The sequence below is a fragment of the Dreissena polymorpha genome, chromosome 13 (assembly GCF_020536995.1).
Source record: "Dreissena polymorpha isolate Duluth1 chromosome 13, UMN_Dpol_1.0, whole genome shotgun sequence".
NCBI classification, from domain to species: Eukaryota; Metazoa; Mollusca; class Bivalvia; order Myida; family Dreissenidae; genus Dreissena; species Dreissena polymorpha.
This window is the reverse complement of record NC_068367.1, coordinates 70220333-70240808: the sequence shown is the minus strand read 5'-3', so window position 1 is coordinate 70240808 and position 20476 is coordinate 70220333. Positions and strand designations below refer to the sequence as shown.

At 37.5% G+C, this 20476-nt stretch overlaps 1 protein-coding gene across 1 annotated transcript in view; it reads left to right on the top strand.

The window, feature by feature from the left end:
* LOC127855692 (probable ATP-dependent RNA helicase DDX23) overlaps window positions 1-19722 on the top strand; it is a 29366-nt gene extending 9644 nt beyond the window's left edge. The window contains exons 3-15 of the mRNA XM_052391475.1: window positions 345-462; window positions 1406-1544; window positions 2422-2609; window positions 3020-3196; window positions 3819-3898; window positions 5682-5907; window positions 6276-6421; window positions 10593-10773; window positions 14664-14903; window positions 15555-15706; window positions 16447-16555; window positions 17170-17344; window positions 18560-19722. Coding sequence (XP_052247435.1) covers window positions 345-462; window positions 1406-1544; window positions 2422-2609; window positions 3020-3196; window positions 3819-3898; window positions 5682-5907; window positions 6276-6421; window positions 10593-10773; window positions 14664-14903; window positions 15555-15706; window positions 16447-16555; window positions 17170-17344; window positions 18560-18786 — 2158 coding nt within the window. The 3' untranslated portion in view covers window positions 18787-19722. The remainder of the gene's footprint in view (window positions 1-344; window positions 463-1405; window positions 1545-2421; window positions 2610-3019; window positions 3197-3818; window positions 3899-5681; window positions 5908-6275; window positions 6422-10592; window positions 10774-14663; window positions 14904-15554; window positions 15707-16446; window positions 16556-17169; window positions 17345-18559) is intronic.
* The last annotated feature ends 754 nt before the right edge of the window (window positions 19723-20476 follow it).

Below are 20476 nucleotides of genomic sequence, written 5' to 3'. Positions count from 1 at the left end.
TTCGAGCCATCGGGTTTCGACTGTTGTAAGAAAAGTCTTTAATTTAATATTATTTACTAAGTGACTATTTTTAGTAATGTTGAAATGTTTATATAAGGGTAAAACACATTTAATCTGTATAGTTTCTCTGTAGCAAATCTTACAACTCTGTGACAAGGATGCCAGCAGTGAAGACTTTCATGTGCACAATGGAGATGGAATTCATAGACAGTTTTTATAAATAAGGATACAAGGTTATTAAACAGATTACATAGGCATTGTAACTGTAATCTTACATTTCTGTGACAGGGATGCCTAACACATTACATTTGTATAGTTTCTATAAACCTTTAACTCTGTGACAGGGATGCCGGGGGTGAAGATGGGGAGCTGGATGAGGAGGGCGGGGCCAAGACCAAGGTGCCCCTGTCCCTGGAGGAACTGCTCGCTAAGAAGAAGGCAGAGGAGGAGGCATTTGCAAAGGTTGGGAATATTAGGAATATTTTTGAAGAGCTAGTGTTTTGGCCAATTTTCGAACCAAGTTTGTGATTAAAGTATTTGTTTAAGCTTTGGCTTGAAAAAAAGGCAAGAGAAAAATGTAACCCTGGTCTTATTTATTCCTTTTTACCCAGATATTTCAGCCCAAGTTTCTAATGTTACCCTATTAGTCTGGTATTTCAGCCCAAGTTTCTAATCTACCCTATTAGCCTGGTATTTCAGCCCAAGTTTCCATGTAACTCCTTTAGCCTTCTATTTCAGTCCAAGTTTCTAAATGTGCCACTTTTTCCTGATATTAAAGCCCAATATTGTTATGAAACCCGTTTATTGTGGCATTTCAGCCTAAGCTTTTAATATTACCCCTTTATCATGGTATTTCTACCCAAGTTTCTTATGTAACCCCATTATCTTGGTCTTTCTACCCAAGTTTCTAATGTAACCCCTTTATCCTTGTATTGCAGCCCAAGTTTAGTCTGCTAGTGCAACCCAAGTTTTTAGTTGAACCCTTTTATTCTGGTATTTCAGCAAAAGTTTTAAATGTAACGCCTTAGGCTGGAAAAAGGCCCCCCCCCCTTAAAAAAACAACAACAACACAGCCCCCGCAAAGCATTTTGGCTAAACGATACTTTCAGTTGCTAAAATTGCGAACATTTTGCAATAAGCTACTTGTGCCACCGACAACGGAAGGACTGCCTGATCTAAATTAACTTCTACACACATTTTTTTTCAATAAAACTTATCAAGTCATATATCAAATGAAAGATCTTTTGATGATATAAACACATATGCAAACAGAAAAAAAATTGTAACATTTCTAACAGAGTTATGGCGGCCTGTAATAAAAAATTAATAATTTTTGTCTACCAGGATACCTGAATTGCAAATATGTCTTAGGCTCTAATGTAACCCTTTTATCCTGGTATTTTAGCCCAAGTTTCTCACGAAGGAGGAGAGAGCCGCAGAGGCGATGAAACGCAGACAGGAACAGGTGGATGCACAGAGGAAACGTATCGACGAGGAACGCAAGAAACAGGTCGGGTTCCTGCACAAAGGGAAGGATCCCAGAGGTCTGAAGACAGTACTAAAAGACTTTAATAAATGAGCTGAGCTCAGGGAAACTGGGCTTAATGCACGTGCATAAAGTGTCATCCCAAATAAGCTTGTGTAGTCTGCCTAGCTTATCTTGGACTACACTTTCAGCCAAGAATGGATTTTTTTAGAAGGGACTTACTTTTTTTTTTCCATAAAAGCATATAGCGTTGTCCCTGATTAGCCTGTGGGATGAAATTTAAGGACATGCATTTAGCTCAGTTTTCCCAAAACACTGCTTATTATTACAAAAGAAAGTTGTAATCCCCTTCCAAATCCCTCAATATGTGCATTTTACTACAGATCTGGTAATAATCAAGAACTTAAGAAACCTGTTGTGCAGAATGTTTATGTAATGCCCTATGTAAGCAGTAATTAAAGAGTGTTTAAATTGCCTTGGTGAAAATGGCAAAATGTGCAAAAGAGCTGAAAGCATTTTTGACATAAACATCCATTTTCTTTTGCATTCAATGTTAAAAAAAACAAACTTAACCGCTTCAATAATAGAGGAATTTTAAATGTTTCCAATATCAAAGCCTAGCTATTTTACTTGAGCCACCATCTTGAAGTAAATGCTTTTGGAAAAATTATTGTCCCAGATCAGCCTGTGCATTCTGCACAGGCTAATCATGGACAACACTTTTTGTCTTTATGGCATTGTTCATTTAATGGAAGTCTCTTGTTTGGGCTAATTCAGTTCAGGCCGACTGCGAACTGCACAGGCTTATGTGGGAAAACACTTTATGTACATGCATTAAGCCAAGTTTTACCAGAATTAGACTCATATGGTTTTGATTTATAAATCAGCAACATCAGTTTAATGCTCAACAGTCAACACTCCCCATTCTATTACAGATGATCGTGACAGACGAGACCGATACGACCGAGACAGGGACCGCGATCGCCGTGAAGACTGGAGACAAGGTCGTGGCGACGACGATAGATTTAAAGAACCGGCCGAGCCTGCGCAGAGAGAACGACGCGAGGAACCAGAATCTCGAAAAGAACTTAAGGACAAAGAAAAGGAACTCGAGGCTATCAAGGTTTGTTGGAAAATTGGGCTTAATTCCTGTGCATAAAGGCCTATCACAGATTAGCCTGTGCTAATCAGGGGTGACGCTCTCTGCTTTTATGGTATTTTTCATTTAATGGGAGTCGATTCTTAGGGAAAAATGCCCATTAGGTAAAATGTGTAGCCCCTGATAAGTCTGTGCGAACTGCTAAGGCTAATATGGGACAACATGTTAAGCACATACATTTATCCTTGTTTTCCTGGGCTATATTAGTCTGCGTGAACTGGTGAGGCTAATATGGGACAACATGTTAAGCACATACATTTTTCCTTGATTTCCTGGGCTATATTGGAGTCACTTGGTAAGTCAGTTGGTCTGTCCATTTCTTGAGACGTCTTCAAACTGTTCCTCACATTGAATCACATTGCTCAATTTTGCAGGAAAGGTACCTGGGAATGAAGAAAAAGAAGAAGCGAATTCGCCGACTTAATGACCGCAAGTTTGTGTTTGACTGGGATGCAGGTGATGACACCTCTATCGACTACAATGCCCTCTATAAGGAGAAACATGAAGTCCAGTTCTTTGGGCGTGGCCACATAGCAGGCATAGATATCAAGGTATTGGGTGATGTGTTGCAGTGATTTTTTTTTATCTTCATAAAATACAAATGATAATCATGTTCCCAATCAAAAAATTAAAACGTTCCTAATTGCCGTCTGAAAAATTCCCTAAAGGAGGAAATCTTGTGTTGATTTAGTTCCAAAAGCGCATTATCTGCAAGTGAACACATTAAATGAGCACTGAAACTGAACATTTCAGCTTGTTAGAGTATATTGAAATGGGTTTTAGCGATTAAGTATTTATCAATTAAAGAACACATAATTCCAAGTCTGAAGATTTCACAACACTAAATTTCCCAATATCAGGGTTTAATACGATAACTTTTCCAAATCTTTGGGTACCAGTACTTTTCCATATCGGGTAAAAAAATTGCTGTGTTTAGATATGCCAGTGTTCACCTATGAGTCTATCTGTCCATCTATCAAATTGTTTTTTTGTGTTAAGCAGCTGTCTTTTTATATGATACATTTGAGTTATTATTATAGCTTAAGCATCTGTTCGTAAGGTAATTCATTATTGTATATTTTTTTAAATAAATGATATTTTTCTACAAATGTCAAAACTGTAAAAGTGCTGAATCTGCAATAAAACATGTACATGTTTATTGACATATTTTAGCAACAAAAGAAAGACCAGTCCAAGTTCTATGGTGACCTGTTGGAAAAGAGGAGAACAGATGAAGAGAAAACACAAGAAATGTAAGCAATATCTGTTTGTTTTATTAAACACTGGTTTTGGGTTGATTGTTGCATTACATGGATTAAACATAGCATGTATTCTTGTATATGTTACTGAAAATGGGTAGTCTTATTCACAAGTTGTCAAGTAATTAATGTCTTGAAATACACATATATTGTATAAAAAAATCTTTAAAAAATCAAAAGGGACACTCTCTGGAAAATGGGGCGTATTGCATGTGCATAAAGTATATCATGACTGCGCAGGCAAGTCTTGGGCAACAATTTCTGTCTACGTTGGATTTTGGTTACAAAGAGACTTCCTTAAAATGAAAAATTCCAAACAAGCGAAAAGGGTTGTCCCTAATTAGCCTTTGAAGACTGCACATTCTTATCTGGAACGACACGGAATGTTCATGGATTAAACCCTGGTTTTTCGAGAGATCTGCTCATATACAAAGTGGAATTGTACAAGCATGTAAAAAAAACTTGTTATAGCAAGAGGCCCTTTATTTATGGTAATTGCCAAACAGACTGACATGTCTCAATATCACCAAAAAACTTGACATGACCAAATTGAGGTCACTGCCATGCCATGTTCATATAAACTATAATCAGATGTTCATTTTAAAATAACGAATGATGGTTATTCTTACTTCACACAAAAAAATGAGATATCGAAACTTGTCGGAAAAATCATGAGATTTCAAATCTTTGGTACAATTAGACTGGCATGGAATCTTTATCTTCTTACAGCAAATATTTCACAACAGATATGGAGAAAGAAATTAAACTATGTATCCTGATCTTTAAGAGATTTAAAACTATTGGTCATTAAACAATTTTTAAGCTTTTTTACCTCGTTACATCAAACATTTTACAACAGACAAGTAGACAGAAAACAAATGTAAGGACCATGATCACCCGTTTTAGGAAAAAATCTTAAAGAGATGGCAAATCATTTTACATTTGAAACGCAAATTGGATTTAATGCTTGTGCTTTAAGTGTCGTCCTAGATTAGCCTGTGCAGTCCGCACAGGCTAATCAGGGATGACACTTTCCGCTTTTATGAATTTTTTGTTTAAATGAAGTCTCTTCTTAGCAAAAATCCAATTTAGGCGGAAAGTGTCGTCCCTGATTAGCCTGTGTGGGACTAATTAATCTGGGACGACACTTTACGCACATGCATTATGCCCAGTTTTCTCAGAACCCGACTCATTTGAAAAGCATTGTGACCCTCCTATCTTACAGCAACTGTTTGAAACAGTCATGGAGAAGGAAAACAAACAAGAGAATTACAAATCGACACTTGTTTGAAAACTCATCTTTAAGAGATTATGAATCATTTATCATTGTACAATTTAAAAGCTGTTTAACATTGTTTCTTACTGCAAATGTTTGAAAAACAAATAAGGGAAAAGAGAACAAACTGATGTTCAACATCTGTCACTGGACAGAAAATCATATTTAAGAAATTAGGTTCTTGATACCTGGTTTTTAACAGCAAACATTTATAAAACAGTTGAGGAAAAAGTGAGCACATGTTAATACAACAATTGGTTCTTGTTGGAAAAACATCCTTTAAGAGATGAGAAATTATTGGTCATTTTACAATTTAATATACAATTTACAATTTAAGTATTATTACTTTGTTTTTATAGGGAAATGTCTGAAGACAGTTCAGGTGAAGAAAACAAAATAGAGCACAACAATGACCACTAAACTGAGAAACCTCTTTAAGAGATATCAAATAATTGGTCATTTTAGCATTTTCAATTGAAGAATTATTACCTTATCTTACAGCAAACGTTTGAAGACAGTCAAGGAAAAAGAAAACAAACGTAAGCATGACGATCGCCACTGGATGGAGAAGACACTTGAGGAAATGGCAGAACGAGATTGGCGCATATTCAAGGAGGACTATAACATCAGCTGCAAGGGAGGCCGCATCCCCAACCCCATCAGGAAGTGGAAGGAGGCCAATCTACCCAAGGATCTGCTGGATGCTATTGATACCATCGGGTACAAGGTATGTATACTGGTGCAGAATATATCATATGAATCCTAATATATAAAGGGTCTAAATGCATGTGCGACAAGTGTCATCCCTGATTTGCCTGTGTGGACGACACATGTGCGACAAGTGTCGTCCCTGATTTGCTTGTGTGGACTTGTGTCGTCCCAAATTAAACTGTGTAGTCCACACAGGCAAATCAGGGATGACTCTTTCTATCTTAACTGTATATTTTCTAAGGAGAGATTTAATTTAACAAAAAATACAATAAAAGCAGAAAGTGTAGTCCCTGATCAGCCTGTGGGAAAAGAAAGGCAGAGAGCCTTAATTCTGCCAACTGATCACAACCAAATGTTATTTTATAACTCTTGTTTCGGTTCTAGGAGCCTACACCCATCCAGAGACAGGCCATTCCGATTGGTCTGCAGAACCGTGACATCATCGGTATCGCTGAGACTGGCAGTGGTAAGACGGCAGCATTCCTGATACCGCTGCTGGTCTGGATAACCTCCCTGCCCAAGATAGAGAGGTATGGACTGGAGCTGTCTTTATGGTTGTATAATAGTTTTTAGGGATTTTAATACGTGTTGAAATGAAGGAGTAAAACGACCCAGTGATTTAAATATTCAGAGGTCAATAGAAATTTGCAAGGGGTAAAATACTGATGGCTTGAGTTTTAATGTCATAAGTACGTTACCTGCTATCTTATAGATACTACCTTCCAAGGGGAGTTAACTTATCCTGAAATTTACTCATGCTGGGAACCAGCCACCTCCATACTGAAACTATACTAGGTTAAACATTGTGCAATGCACCCCAGGCAAAAACCAATAACCAGCCCTCAATATTCTTTCCGCATCGACCAGGTGTATACATGCCTTTTATAGCTCTGAATTAAAATTGTTTTTTGATTTATTTCACTTGGTTGAATAGGGTTTTGAATAGATAAATTGTGTTATTTATCTTTCTACTATTCATTCAGTTTATTTGATGTGGATTTAATTGACTTTTGTTTGATTTGTAAAGGTAAGCCATGCTTGCTTTTATTGAACAAAGGTATATTTCTACCATACTGGGTGTTTTCAGGCGCGAACGAGCACGTGCAAAACGTGTTTTTCTAATACATTGCAAGAACGTGAAAAGCGTGCTCTTCTAATACATTGACAGAGTGTTTATCATTTGCTATTGTGTGCAAATAATGATTTTATTGTTCTTTATGACAATCTACTTGATGGTCATTTTATTATTTCATCTGTTTTTAATTAAACTTGTGTTTAATTAATGCTCTACGGCAATGGTATTATACGTATAATTGGCTTCTCTTTTACACTTATAACTGAGAGAATATTAATTATTTTCATTATGGGCAAATAATGATTAAATGACAATCTGGTCTATGACCAGTTTATTGTTGAATATGTTTTGCTCTTGTTTTCAGCTCGACTATTATATATGAAAAATTTATAGTGGAGCTATCCTACTCACCCCGGCGTCTGCGTTAGCGTAAGCGTGCAAATGTTAAAGTTTTCGTACTACCCCAAATATTTTCTTTGTCGCTTGTTGTCTTCTTGATTGCAATGTATTCCAATTCAAATCCTTAATTATATTTGTTACCGTGCCCGGTCTCTTGCTGTAATTATTCGTCACAAATCTGGCAGCTTGACGCCGAACATTTTCAATTTTATCAATATCTTTCTGATGGTAAGGGTCCAACACACTAGAGCAATATTCCAAGGATGGTCTAACAATGCTGTTATATGCCGCTGCCTTAGTTTATATTTTAGTAATGAACTAGGCAGCTCAATAGGGAATAGTCAGGTGATCATTTAGAAATGAAATAATCACCTGACTATTTCACTGGATTCCGGTCTTGCGCAAGTAGGGTATTTTGTCAATTAATTACCGGAAACCAGTCGAATTTTCATCCGGGTTATAAAAGAGCCTAGATGTTAACGTGAAAACAGAAAAAATGTCTCACAATAGGCGTTCATACACGAAAAAAACAACGTTCGGACTCTGCAAATACTAAACTCATGTACACATTTTTTAAGTATGATTCATCAAAAACCGTTGAAACCCAGCAAGATGCGACATCGAACATTGTGAAAGTGAAAGTTGACAATCGGCAGCTGTCGCACTTTCCCCTTCCAATACTGTAGCAGATCTAGATCGTCTACCCATTAATAATGAAACTGAAATATCAAAATTGACATCGCCTTCCGGCCCCAGTACAGAAAAACAGTTTAAAACATTTCCCATAATAAGATCCACCCCTGCAATTTTATTTTCTAAGCCAGACGAAACGCAACCAAAACGTGATAGTCGTTGTTTTAATTCTCAAGTATACGAATCCAAATACCCATGGCTATATCACAGTCTACTAAACATGGGTTTATGTGTAAATATTGCGAGCTATTTTGATCCAGTAGTGGCCCAAACATTTCCTATGTCACAACTGGTGCTGTATTTGGAGACAATCCCTCTAGTGGACTTGAAACTCACAATAATAGTGACAGAGACATGCCTCTGTAGATTAGTTATAGACATTGAAATAAACCATTATTTTTTATTTTTTCCCCAAATATGTCTCTTTCACGCTCTATTTTCCGCTTTTACCCAGCGTCCAGCATCTTCCCCTTTTTCTAAAAAAAACAACCTGACGAGCCTTCCCACCTCAGCTGCAAAATCAGCTATAAAATAGAAGGAAACGTATTTTAGACATTAAAACAAATTTTTCAAGTAAAATTTATTTTAATTATTAAATACTTACCTGCTATCGGTAAGTCCCACCTCCCACCTCGCTATGCGATTAATATCTTTGTATATATATTGAAGGAATATTGAGGGCTGGTTAATGGTTTTTGCTTATGTTGCATTGCACTATGTTTAACCTAGTATAGTTTCAGTATAGAGGTGGCCGGTTCGCAGCGTGAGTAAATTACCGGATGAGTTAACTCTCCTTGGAAGGTAGTAGCTATACGATAGCAGGTAAGTATTTAATAATTAAAATGAATTTTACTTTAAAAATTTGTTTTTCTGCATTTTTGTAAAATGCTCTGCAAATGTTGCTTTGCTTCAAGTTAAGTTAATAACTATGCTTAAATTCAATATGAATGAAATAATTAATAAATTTTAAAAGTGTGATCTGTGCAATATTTGCATCAACACGATGCAAGGCAGATAACTTTCAACAGTCAAAAGTGATAAAATCTGCAAAATGTTTTCATCCCAAAGCATGAAACTGCCTCAGTTGAATCCCTGAGCTTAATAGTGTCTATTGCCATCAAACAGAAAGTTATGTTAAAACTTGCAGAAGCAGGTTTGAAATTTGATTATCAATACATGGTCTTTAATTGCGTGGTATTCTGGGATAACTGGGCTTAATGCATGTGCTCAAGGAAAACAATTTCCGTCTAGACTGCATTTTCATTAAGGAGAGACTTACATCAATACAAAATTCAATTAAAGCAGAAAGTGCTGTCCCAGATTAACCTTAGCGGACTGGACAGACTACTTTCGGACGACAATCTAAGCACGTGCATTTAGCCCAGTTTTTTTCAAGAACGTGGTTTATTTTATGGCAGGTATTAACTTTAAAGTCATGGTTTAGTTCTGTTATATTCAGAATCGCCTTTAACAAATGTACCATTTTATGGTTAGTGTTTAGATGTTGTGCCAGACATCTGATTCTTGCTAAAGAGAGGTGAGGCATGTAGCAATGCCCCAAAACGTATAGGCACGTGAACAGTTGCGTTTTTTTTATACATAAAAATCTTATATTACTACGAGAGAGTACCGGTATGATAAATTTGAGCCTCGTAATGCAAAAAATCATGCATATTGCAAGTGCTTAAAGTGTTCCAGATTAGCCTGTGCAAAATGCACAAAGCTTATCAGTGATGACAATTGCAGCTTTTATTATTTTTTGCTTAAAGGAAGTCTCGTTTAAGCCAAAAACCCAGTAAAGGCACAAAGTAATGTCCTTGTCCAGACTGCACAGGTTAATTAAAGGTGAAGCATATGCATTAATCTAATCTAAATGTGAGTTAACCTAATTGTCATCCCCTGTATTCACACAGAAAGATCGACATCATAGACAAGGGCCCCTACCCCATTATTCTGGCCCCTAATTACTTTTGATCCCCTGTATTCTCACAAGAAGATAGATATCATAGACAAGGGCCCCTATGCCATTATTCTGGCCCCTAATTAATTGTGATGGCCTGCATTCTCGCAGGAAGAAAGACAAGGGCCCCTACCCCATTATTCTGGCCCCTAATTAATTGTGATCGCCTTTATTCTCACAGAAAGATAGACATTACGGACAAGGGCCCCTACGCCATTATTCTGGCCCCTAATTACTTTTGATCCTCTTATTCTCACAGAAAAATAGACATCATAGACAAGGGCCCCTATGCCATTATTCTGACCCCTAATTACTTGTGATGCCCTTTATTCTCACAGAAAGATAGACATCATAGACAAGGGCCCCTACGCCATTATTCTGGCCCCTAATTACTAGTGATCCCCTTTATTCTCACAGAAAGATAGACATCAAAGACAAGGGCCCCTACGCCATGATTGTGACCCCTAATTACTTGTGATCCCCTTTATTCTCACAGAAGATAGACATCATAGACAAGGGCCCCTACGCCATTATTCTGGCCCCTAATTAATTGTGATCGCCTATTTGCTCACAGAAAGATAGACATCATAGACAAGGGCCCCTATGCCATCATTCTGGCCCCTACTCGTGAGTTGGCCCAGCAAATTGAGGAGGAGACTATCAAGTTTGGGAAGCACATTGGGATCCGTACTGTCGCTGTCATCGGTGGCATATCCAGGGAGGAGCAAGGGTTCAAGCTACGACAAGGCTGTGAGGTGAGAAAATGTTGTAAATGAGCTACGCTCTGGGAAAAGGGGGCTTAATGCATGTGTGTAAAATGTTGTCCAAGATTGGTCTGTGCTGTCTGCACAGGCTAATCAGGGTAGGTGCTTTCATCTTGAGTGAATTTTTGCTAAGAAAAGGGGTCTGCACAGGCTGGGTTGACACTAAATGTGCATGAAGCCCAGTACTCACATAATGAGGCTCATTATTTGAAAAGAAAAAAAAAGTGTTAAATACCCTGGAAACTAAGTTTTGATACAAGCTGATTGAGAGAGCTACTAATGGAGTATTATAATAAACATTTACCTTGTGATAAAGCTTTCAGAAGATAAGTTTCTTAAAAAATATATATTTGGGAAAGAAAGCAATTAAATTAATTCGTTTTTAGCTCACCTGAGAACAATGTGCTCATGGTAAGCTTTTGTGATCGCCTTTTGTCCGTCGTGCGTCGTCTGTTGTGCGGTGTCTTTGCCTTGTTAACACTCTAGAGGCCACATTTATTTTCCAATCTTCATGAAATTCGGTCAGAAGATTGGTGTCAATAATTTCTTGGATGAGTTCGAAAATGGTTACGTTTGCTTGAAAAACATGGCTGCTAAGGGGCGGGGCATTTTTCCTTATATGGCTATAAATGGCTATAGTCAAACATTGTTAGCACTCTAGAGGCCACATTTATTGTTCAATCTTCATGAAACTTGGTAAGAAGATTCATCCCAATAATATGTTGGTTGATTTAGAAAATGATGCCAGTTGGTTGAAAAACATGGCCACCAGGGGTGGGGCATTTTTCCTTATATGGCTATAGTAAAACCTTTTTAACACTCGAGAGGCCACATTAATTGTCAAATCTTCATGAAATTTGGTCAGAAGATTGGTCACAATGATATCTTGGATGAGTTAGAAAATGGTTACGTTTGCTAGAAAAACATGGCTGCCAAGGGCGGGGCATTTTTCCTTATATGGCTATATATGGCTTTTGTAAAACCTTGTTAACACTCTAGAGGCCACATTTATTATCCAATCTTAATGAAACTTGGTCAGAAAATTCATCCCAATAATATCTTGGAAGATTTCGAAAATGATGCCAGTTGGTTGAAAAACATGGCCACCAGGGGGCGGGGCATTTTTTTTGCTCCCCGAAAATTTTCGAGGAACATGTAGTTGCCAGTTTGGGGTTCCTTACTTCCGTCACACTTTTGTTACAGTTTCTCATAGCGCCTTCAATATTTTACAGATCTCTTACATATTTGGCGTGTAGGCCTTGCATGGACCTCTACCTTTCGATTATGTTTGAGGTCACTGGGGTCAAGGTCACCAAGGCTAATAATAGATTTTTCCGTCACAATTTTGTTACAGTTTCTCATAGCACCTTCAATATTTTTCTGATCTCTTACATATTTTGCATGTAGGTACCTTTCATGGACCTCTACCTTTTGATGAGGTTTGAGGTCACTGGGGTCAAGGTCAAGGTCACCGAGGCTAATAATAGCTTTTTCTGTCACAATTTTGTTACAGTTTCTCATAGCGCCTTCAATATTTTACCGTTCCCTTTCATATTTGGCATGCAGGTACCTTGCATGGACCTCTTCCTTTTGATGAGGATTGAGGTCACTGGGGTCAAGGTCAAGGTCACCGAGGCTAAAAATAGATTTTTCTGTCACAATTTTGTTACAGTTTCTTATAGCGCCTTCAATAGTTTACCAATCTCTTACATATTTGGCATGTAGGTACCATGCATGGACCTCTACCTTTTGATGTTACTGGGGTCAAGGTCAAGGTCACCGAGGCAAATAATAGATCTTTTTAAGTGGTTATTAACACATCGATTGACAAAGCGCATTATCGGGGAGCATCCATCAGTTTCACTGATATTCTTGTTCCTTATATGGCTATAGTAAAACCTTGTTAACACTCTAGAGGCCACATTTATTTTCCAATCATCATGAAACTTGGTCTGAAGATTTGTCCCATGATATCTTGGACAAGTTTGAAAATGGTTCCTGTTGCTTTAAAAACATGACCACCAGGGAGCGGGACATTTTTTCTTATATGGCTATATATGGCTTTAGTAAAACCTTGTTAACACTCTAGAGACCACATTTATTGTCCGATCTTCATGAAACTTGGTCAGATGATTTGTCCCAATGATATCTTGGATGAGTTTGGAAATGGTTCCGGTTGGTTGAAAAACATGGCCACCAAGGGGGCGGGGCATTTTTCCTTATTTAGCTATAGTAAAACCTTGTTAACACTCTAGAGGCCACATTTCTTGTCCGATCATCATGAAACTTGGTCAGAAGATTTTTCCCAATGATATCTTGGACATGTTTGAAAATGGTTCCAGTTGCTTGAAAAACATTGCCACTAGGGGGCGGGGCATTTTTCCTTATATGGCTTTTGTAAAATCTTGTTAACACTCTAGAGGCCACATTTGTTGTTTAATCTTCATGAAACTTTGTCACAAGATTCATCTTAATTATATCTTGGACGAGTTTGAAAATGGTTTGGGTTGGTTGAAAAACAAGGCCACCAGGGGGCGGGGCATTTTTCCTTATATGGCTTTAGTAAAACCTTGTTTACACTCTAGTTAAATATTCACGAAGTTTAATGTAGTAATATTTATTTCGCAGAAAATTATGTAAGGGAGAAAAAAACTGTTCATAGCTTGAATTGTTTGAATTCCAATCATGAATGCACACTTAATTACTCCAACTGACCCATATCAGCTGCCTGAGCACAAATCAATACACATCTCTGAGTGAACCTTGTTGTTCTATTTTTAGATCAGCAATTTGATATCTTGTTGTGCTATTTCTTTGATGTGTGGCACCAAAGATAAGAGAAGATGTAATTTTTGAGGCACACAGTATATTGATGAGGTCTGAATTTTTTTGTGTGATTATCAAAGATTTGTGTTTTAAACCCGAATTATTGATTTTTTATTTGGAAATATAATTGCAAGGTGAGTCTGAAAATAGTTCATATTTGTTTAAAAACAGGGCTCTCAGGGGGGTGGTAGTTTTTTTGTATGTCTACAGTTGTGTATAGTGACACATTGTGAATACTTTTAGTCACATGTTTAGTTAAATCTGAATGACACTTGCTGAGTACAAATGTTGTTATCATATCTTGATTTAGTTTACTCAATTAGTTTTTATAATATCATCTTCAAACATGGTGACAATCTTTATGAGCATAATATTTTTTGCTCATGGTGAACTTTTGTGATCACCTTTTGTCAATTGTCTGTCTTTCGTTGTGCGTCATGAATATTTGCCTTGTTAACACTGTAGAGGCCACATTTATTGTCGGATCTTTACAAAACTATGTCAGAAGATATGTCCCAATCAAATCTTGGACGAGTTCAAAGATGGTTCAGGTCTGTTGAAAAACATGGCCTTTATGGGGCCAATTGTTTTTTATTCTTCATGAAACTTGGTTAGAACATTTGTTCTGTTGATATCTTGGGCTGCAAAGAACAGGTCATTTCTTTTTATCTTAGGTGAGCAACTTTGGACCTTTCAGGCCCTCTTGTTTGTTGATATTTATTATAACAATGACAAAATAAACAACTCTGAAACACACTACCAGGTAATATTAGTATACCGTAAAAATATGGGTAAATACTACCAAATAGGTTATACTTAAATGATGTTTATATTTTTCAAGACATTGTGCCACATGTGTATTACACAATTATAATTTGAGACATGAACTATTTATCATAACAATCCATGCCTGATCCATTTTCTTTTTTTTTGAGGGGGCAGGGGGGGGGGGGGGGGGGGGGCAAAATATTACAGATTGTCAAAGCAACCCCTGGTCATCTGATTGATGTTTTGGAATAAAATATGTGTTAATGAATATTGGTGAAACATTGCAGATCGTCATAGCAACCCCAGGTCGTCTGATTGACGTCCTGGAGAACCGTTACCTGGTGCTGGCCCAGTGCACGTATGTGGTGATGGATGAGGCAGACCGCATGATAGACATGGGCTTTGAGCCCGACGTGCAGCAGATCCTGGACTACCTGCCGGTCTCAAACATGAAGCCCGACACGGAGGATGCTGAGGATTATGAGAAAATGTTGGCGAACTTTAACACCACGCAGAAATACAGACAGGTATGAGAAAGTGTTGGCAAACTTTAACACAACACAGAAATACAAACAGGTTAGAGAAAATATTGGTGAACTTTTAACACCACGCAGAAATACAGAAAAGTATGAAAACATGTTGGCGAACTTTAACACCACGCAGAAATACAGACAGGTAAGAGAAAATGTTGTCCAACGATAACACTACGCATGAATACAGACAGGTAAGAAAAAATGTTGGTGAACTTTAACACCACGCAGAAATACAAACAGGTAAGAGAATATGTTGTTGAACGTTAACACCATGCAGGAATACAGACAGGTAAGAGAACATGTTGGCGAAGTTTAACACCACGCAGAAATACGGAAAGGTATGAAAACATAATGGCAAACTTTAGTATCTCACAAAAATACAGACAGGTGGGTTGTGTATTATAAGAGTGATTACGAGAAGTTTTTCTAGAAGAAGGCTCATATAATAACAATGAAGGTTTCTTCAACACAAATACCAATTGGCCAGTCAGTCCACTGCTAATGATGCAGTATAAACACGCGAGCTATCAAAGGTCTCGAGTTATAGATGTGTCTTTATTTAGGAACTGGAAATATTAATTCAAATATTTAACATGTTTATTAAAATAGGGAATGAGCAATTAAACTTTTAACTCATCCCTTCAGACGGTCATGTTCACGGCCACTATGCCTCCAACTGTAGAGAAGCTAGCAAGGAAGTACCTGCGCCGTCCCGCGGTCGTGTACATCGGCTCTGTGGGCAAACCCACCGAACGATGTGAACAGATCGTCTACATGGTGGGCCATCAGGACAAGAGGTAGGAAATAGCAGTTATTGTTATATACATATGGGCCGTGCTCTGTGAAAAGGGGGTTTAATGCATGTGCATTAAGTGTCGTCACAGATTGGCCTGTGCAGTCTGCATGACATTTTCGCCTAAACTGGATTTTTGCTTAGAAGAGACTGTCTTTAAATGAAAAATATCATTAAGGCGGAAATTATGGTCCCTGATTAGGGACACTTTACACACATGCATTGAACCCACTTTTCACGGGGCAAGGCCCATATTTATGTCATCTAATAAGATTTCTGTATTTATACCATTTGACCCTCATACCAAATGAATATTGTTTTTATGGACATGCATGCATCCCATGTTTTGGAGATTGGATGCTTAGAATTTATGTGATTAATTTTTGCCGATATTAAAACATTGCATATTTGTAAAAAACTGGTATTGTTGGTATCATAAAGTCTTAGATTTGGTATCAGTGTGAATATTACATAATTGTAAATGAACAACTTGCTGTTGACCAATACTAACATTAGATAATGCCAGGATAACAAGGCCACCAATGTGTAACAACAGGGGAATGAGTTGGATTCAATGGAAACTTATTGTTACCAATAGTTCAATTGCTTTGTACATTTTTTCTTACAAACATCTTTGCAAAAATGTGGTTGCCATCAATCGCAAAATGGAATAATACATTTCTGAATTTACTAACTGCAATGTACGAATGTAGTCACAGTTGCTCACTGGATATTGTTTTTTAGGAAGAAGTTGTTGGAGATCTTGCAGGCGGGCATAGAGCCGCCCATTCTTATCTTTGTCAACCAGAAGAAGGGAGTGGATGTCCTGGCTAAGTCCCTCGAAAAAATGGGAGTAAGTGGATATATCATGAACCAGTGATCCTTGCTCTTGTAAATGGGGTTAAATGAATGTGGCTTTAGTGGTGCCTAATTTAGCCTGTGAAGTCCAATAATCAAGGACTACACTTTCCACTTTTATTGTATTTTTTGTTTAAAAGAGGTCATTTCTTGGTAAAAGTAAATCTTAGGTGTAAAGTGTCCTGGATTTAGCCTTACTTTATGCAAATAAATAAAATCCTGTATACATGCAAGAGTTCTCCAGCAAATTACCACTAGTTATGTTCAGGAGAGCTGGAGCCAAATTCAGTTGTTGTAAAAAATGAACTGTTGCTTGAAGATATGGAGACAAAGCTACGCAAATGTAACCCTGTCCCAATCTGAAGCAAAGTAAAAATGGCTTTATGCAATCAGCATAAAATTTGAACAGCCCGCAAGTAACCCGCAAGTGCAGTTTTATGCTGTTTGCTGTTCATCAGTATCTTTGGGTTGGAAATGAAGCCTTTAAAACATAAAGCTATTGCCAAAGGTCTATATAAAAAAAAATTCTTAAGAGACTTCATATTGATCAAAAAGGGTATCTAAGCAGTAAAATGTTAAATCCATTATTTTTCTGCTCTCGATTTCCAGTTCAGTGCCACCACGCTGCACGGTGGGAAGGGACAGGAGCAGAGAGAGTTTGCCTTGGCCAGTCTTAAGGGCGGGGCCAAGGACATCCTGGTTGCTACGGACGTTGCCGGGCGTGGTATCGACATCAAGGACGTTTCCCTCGTTATCAACTATGACATGGCAAAGAATATTGAAGGTAAAGCGTTTGGTTATAATATGCAGAGCTACAAAGTGTTGTGTCTTCATGGCATTTATACCAAATAGATGAATGAATTGATCAAAAACAAACTCAATTCATGTGTGAAAGTGTCGTTCCAGATTAGTCTCTGCAGTCCACAGGGATTACACTTTTCGCTTTGACTGGGTTTCCGTTTAGACACAAATTTAAAAAAAGCAGAAATTGTCACTGATCATTATACAAGCAGTTTAAATTCAACTACAAATCATTTAATTTAGGCACGCTCTTTGAAAACTTGGCTTTAGGCATGTGCACACACACCGGCTAATCTGGGAGGACACTTTTCCCACATGCATTATGCGAGGTTTTCCCTTTTATATAAATAATACCCGTGCAAACAAGTAGATGAGGGTATACGTTTTCACCATTATAGTCTGTATGTCATTACAGCTTTTGAACATTCCTTAAAAATTAAACATGCTGAAGTTATGCCCCCTATTAAACAAATAATTTCTAATACATGAATGGTTATTCCACCTTGCTTTATATGACAACATGTGGAGTCAGAATCTTACATTTTATGCTGAATTTGCAAAATATAAAGGAGCTGTGCTTTGGGGATACTGGGCCTTTATGCATTTGCATGAACTGTAGTCCCTGATTAGCCTGTGCAGACTGCACATGCCTTAAGCTCAGCTTTTGCAGAGCGCTACAAAATTAAATTGTGTGTTGTTGAATTTAAACTACTTGAGTAATTATCATTTTTTTGGCTTTTTAAACAAATAAATGTTTTGTTAGAGTGTGCAATTCATGAGTCAATAGTGAGGTCTTCAAAATATCATATACATTTGTAATTCTCAACATCATGGTCAAATTATGTACACTTTAGATTGTTTAGACTGAAAGCTTTTGGAGAAACCTTAATAAAAAAGTAAAATACTATGTGAAACAAAATTAACAATATTTATGGTGAATAAAAAATTGCAATTGAATTCACTTCTTACATTAATTTTGCCTGGGTCAAGGGAAACTGGCATAATTCGTTTGCCTAAAGCGTCGTTCCAGAATAGCCTGTGCAGTTTGCAAGGGCTAACCAGTGATGGCACTTTCCGCTTAAACTGGATTTTCTAAACAAAGGGACTTTCTTTAAAGGAAAATAACTATAAAATCAGAAAGTTTTGTTCCTGCTTAGCCTGTGCATTTTTTCAACTACCATGTTTGGCTACATTGCAGACTACACTCATCGTATCGGTCGTACTGGTCGTGCGGGTAAATCTGGATGTGCCATCACGTTCCTTACGAAGGATGACAACCAGGTGTTCTACGACCTCAAGCAAGTGATAGTTGCCAGTCCGGTGTCAGTTTGCCCACCAGAACTCGCGAATCATCCGGACTCACAGAATAAACCCGGGGCGACGGTGTTTAAGAAGCGAAAAGACGAGAAAGTGTTCATACAATGAGTGTTGAATGTTTGTCTGACAGATGATTGAGGAGTTTAACTGCATTAAGAACTGAGCTACGCTTTGGGAAAACAGGTCTTAAGGAATGTGCGTAAAGTATGGTCCCATATAGCCTGTGCAGGCTGTACAGGCTAATCATCACTTTCCGCTTAAAATGGATTTAGAAGAGACTTCTGTTACACAAAAAAATCAAGCAGAAAGTGTCGTCATTGTGGACAATTCTGGGATGATACTTTACACTCATGCCTTAAGCCCTGTTTGCCTGGAGCATGGCTGAAACAGTGTTTGCTGATTATGCAGACAACTCTGTTGCATGATTTGTGTACCATACAAATGACTGTGTCTTTATATAGAAGTTAGTACCGGTAATACAATTTAAGATTTACTGGAATTCACTACAGATTTCTTGGTATTTAATGGTATATGATTTCTTACACAACTGATGTAAACCCTTCTATGGTCACATTATCAAAAAGGAAAGGGTGAAAAAAGGATGTTTGACAAGTGTGAGCAGTTTCTTGAAAGGTGATCCTGCATTTTCTGCAGGTGGCTATGTGCTATATGATATAATTTGTCGCTTAAAATAAACAAGGACAAGTTGTCAAACACTTGAAGGGTAACAATATGAATGCTCAGCTGAAATGATTAGAAAGATGTTACCTATTTAGGAAATCAATGCTGACAGTTTGTTAATTGTTGTGAACAATTGAATTATTGATCTTTGAATATTGCCACTGTGAGTTTAATGTGTGCGGCATGAACCAGTTTTATTATCATCATTTAAACGATTTATAATTTTGCAAAAAAGCTCATAAACACATACAAGTATTCATGTAGTACTTGCAATATCTGGTTTTGTTTACTATTTTGATGACGTACCATCTGCATATTTTAATGATACAAAAATACTTGTGTCTCAATAAATGTTTACTTGTGTTCCTTCTGCTGATGATTGTACAGTAAATTTGCACCATCATCCAATCATTACGCTGTCAAGACATGTTGAGGCTAACGTTGTGAAGTCTTTAAAGTCCCCTCAAAAAAGTTAAATGTCCAGAGAAGAATGGGCTATTTTTAGCTCCACTGGCCAAAAGCCAGCAGAGCTTATGTCATGTTCCTGTGTCCGTCGTGTGTGCGTTAACTTTTTCTTTAAACATCTTTTCCTAAACTACACGTCCAATTCTGATAAAACTTCTCACAAATGTTCCTGGGGTGAACCTCTTTCAAATTTGTTCAAATTATGCCCCTGGGGTCAAATTTGCCCCCGCCCCGGGGGTCAATAAATTGAACATATGCTTATATAAGGCCTATTTTGTGCAAACTTTAAAAATCTTCTTGTCCATAACCATAGAGCCTAGGGCTACCAAATTTGGTATGTAGTAACATCTAATAGTCCTCTACCAAGTTTGTTCAAATTAAGGCCCCGGGATCAAATTTGACCGTTCCCCAGGGGTCACAAAATTAAACATATGCTTATATTGGGCCTATTTTGTGCAAACTTTAAAAATCTTTCTGTCCATAACCATTGAGCCTATATCTACCAAATTTAGTATGTATTAAAATCTTAAAGTTCTCTACCAAGTTTTTTTTAAATTATGCCCCTGGGGTCAAATTTGACCCTGCCCAGGGGTCACAAAAATGAACATATGCTTAAATATGGCCTATTTTGTGCAAACTGTAAAAATCTTCT